Source organism: Babylonia areolata, chromosome 16, assembly GCF_041734735.1.
Source record: "Babylonia areolata isolate BAREFJ2019XMU chromosome 16, ASM4173473v1, whole genome shotgun sequence".
Taxonomy (NCBI): domain Eukaryota; kingdom Metazoa; phylum Mollusca; class Gastropoda; order Neogastropoda; family Buccinidae; genus Babylonia; species Babylonia areolata.
Window position 1 is genome coordinate 23,885,816 of NC_134891.1, and position 2,848 is coordinate 23,888,663.

At 42.5% G+C, this 2,848-nt stretch overlaps 1 protein-coding gene across 1 annotated transcript in view; it reads right to left on the reverse strand.

The window, feature by feature from the left end:
- The window catches only part of LOC143290936 (endoglucanase A-like), a 19,284-nt gene extending 18,171 nt beyond the window's left edge, over window positions 1-1,113 (reverse strand). Inside the window, exon 1 of the mRNA XM_076600506.1 lies at window positions 934-1,113. Within this exon, the coding sequence (XP_076456621.1) occupies window positions 934-1,113 (180 nt within the window). The remainder of the gene's footprint in view (window positions 1-933) is intronic.
- Between the last annotated feature and the right edge of the window lie 1,735 nt (window positions 1,114-2,848).

Below are 2,848 nucleotides of genomic sequence, written 5' to 3' on the forward strand. Positions count from 1 at the left end.
AATAATAAAAAAAGATAAATAAGACAACAATGATGATAAATAAGCAAATAAATGTAAAACATGAAGACACACATTCACACATACACCCACACATGCATAACAGATATGCACCAAGCATGCAGTTTCACAGATATGAAAGCACAGATATGAGTGAACACAGCAGATGCATGAACAGGTAAACGATTTTACAACAGATTTCTCTGTACTGCTCTCCCCAGGGAGAGCACGTCGCTACACTACAGCGCCACCCTTTTTTTTTTTGTTTGTTTATTTTCCTGCGTGCACTTTTATTTGTTTGTCCTATCGAAGTGGATTTTTCTAAAGAATCTTGCCAGGAACAACCCTTTTGTTGCCGTGGGTTCTTTTACGTGCGCTAAGTGCATGCTAGCACACGGGACCTCGGTTTATCGTCTCATCCGAATGACTAGCGTCCAGACCACCACTCAAGGTCTAGTGGAGGGGGAGAAAATATCGGCGGCCGAGCCGTGATTCAAACCAGCTAGCTCAGATTCTCTCGCTTCCTAGGCGGACGCGTTACCTCTAGGCCATCACCCCATTAATGAATGAATGAATGAATGGATGAACAATAACCAAGTAACCCCCCCGCACCCCCCCCCCCCCACACACACAAAAAAAAAAACCAGACAGCTGAATAAATGATTTCAGAAATGACTAAAGAAGTAAGTCAGTCAGTCAGTCAGCCACTCAGTCAGTAATTAAGTAATAAAAAGAAGAAGTGATTTTAAAATTTTTTTTTACTAGATTTATAAATAAATTGATGAACAAATTGATAGATTGATACATAAATGGACAAAGACAGATAGAAATATAGATTAGACACACACACACACACACAAGATAGACAGACAGACAGACAGACAGACAGACACACACACACAACCCCCACCCCCATGCCCCCCCACATACACACACCTGCAGGTTGTCAATGGGACCGCTCAGGTGAAGGTCCAGCTTCCAGCTGTTAATGTCCTGGTCAGCCGTGAGATCAAACCTGAACTTGAAGCCCCCCCACCACCTCTCCACGATCTCAAAGTTCACGCTGGCCGCGCACACGGCCACCAGAGTGGCCAACAGAATAGCCCTGGCCAACATTTTCTGGGGCACATCCAAACAAGCAAAAAACGAATGAGATCTCTCTCTCTGTGACTGTATATATATTTATATATTTGTGTGTGTGTGTGTGTGTGTGTGTGTGTGTGTGTGTGTGTGTGTGTGTGTGTGTGCGCGCGCGCGCAAAACAATTGCCAGAACAGCTAAAATCTACATAAAAAACTAAAGCAAAAATAATAAGTATTGTTTATCATAGTTTTCGATGGAGCAGTGCTAAGTTTTTTTTGTTTTTGTTTATAGGTGAATTCATCTAAATAGACACTAAAACACAATGCTTTATTCATGAAAATGTTAATGATTTACTGAATTAAAAAAGAAAAAAGAAAAAAAAGAAAGAACTCCCATTCCAAGACGACAAATAAAACCAAACGAAAACAGGAACAAAAAAAAAAAAAAAAAAAAAAAAAGAGAAAAAAAAGAAGAAAAAAGAAAAGAAGAAAAAAAGAAAAAAGGACACAGAGAGAGACAGATAGAGAGAGAGAGAGAGAGAGAGAGAGAGAGAGAGAGAGAGAGAGAGAGAGAGAGTATGGTTTAGCTTGGTGAAGACATGTTTATGTTCATCAGGTCATGTCAAAATGTTGTTGTTTTTCTTTCCAATGGACGCGGACGCCCAGAAAATTATCAAATACTTCAAGAAATCATAGTATCAACCAATGCAGTTACAACTAAAGACCAATTATAAAAAAAAAAATGTCGAAGAACCGTGAGGAATAAAAATAGCCTCTTACTCACCTAGCTGTAGTAGTTACAGCAAATAAAATGGGCATAAAGCCGAGCGGTGATCATAGTAGTTTATATACCCTGCTCTGGGGGGGATTAAAAAAAAAGAGGTCATCGAGCAAAAGTTCAAGTGGCATTCCTTGTGAAACAGGCGGGTTCTTTTGGTGCTTGGATGGGGGAAGGAGGGACGGGTTGAGGAGGGGGGGGGGGGGGGGGGGGGGGGGGGGGCAGGGGGAGGGCGGGGGTTGGGGACGGGGTGGGGTGGGGGGGTCAGGCCTGACCTTGGATTAAAGATGTGTCCGGGGAGCCTTTTGGGAAGCGAAGTTCAGTTTGACAGCACGACTAGTCACCAGTTCACACAGATAAGACAGACGCTTTTGTTTTTGTCTTCACGAAGAGATAGAGAAAGAGGGGACAGAGAGAGAGAGAGAGAGAGAGAGAGAGAAGGGGTGGGGGAGGAGAGAGAGAGAGAGAGGGGCCCATGGGGAGGGTGGTGAGAGGGGAGCATTATTATAGAGGATCAATGACCGTTGTAAAGGATTCCAAAGGAATTTTATAACTGCTCAGAGGAAGAAGATAACATTCGTTGTGTTCCTTTTTTGTGTGTGTGTATTTACTTTCTTTCTTTTTTTGTTGTTGGTACAATGGTGTGTGTGTGTGTGTGTGTGTGTGTGTGTGTGTGTGTGTGTGTGTGTGTGTGTGTGTGTGTGTGTGTGTGTGTGTGTGTGTTTGGTGTTGTGTTGTGTTGTGTTGTTGCACAAATACAACAACAACAGCAGCAACAACAAGAAACCGAAAAAACAAAAAAGCAACAACAGGAAATACAACAACTCAAAGCACACACGCACACACATACACACAGACACACACACACACACACACACACACACACACACACACACACACACACACACACACACATACACACACACACACGAAATAAACAAGCAAGCAAACAAACAAACAAACGAAAACAGACGTATTGCGTGACGACTTA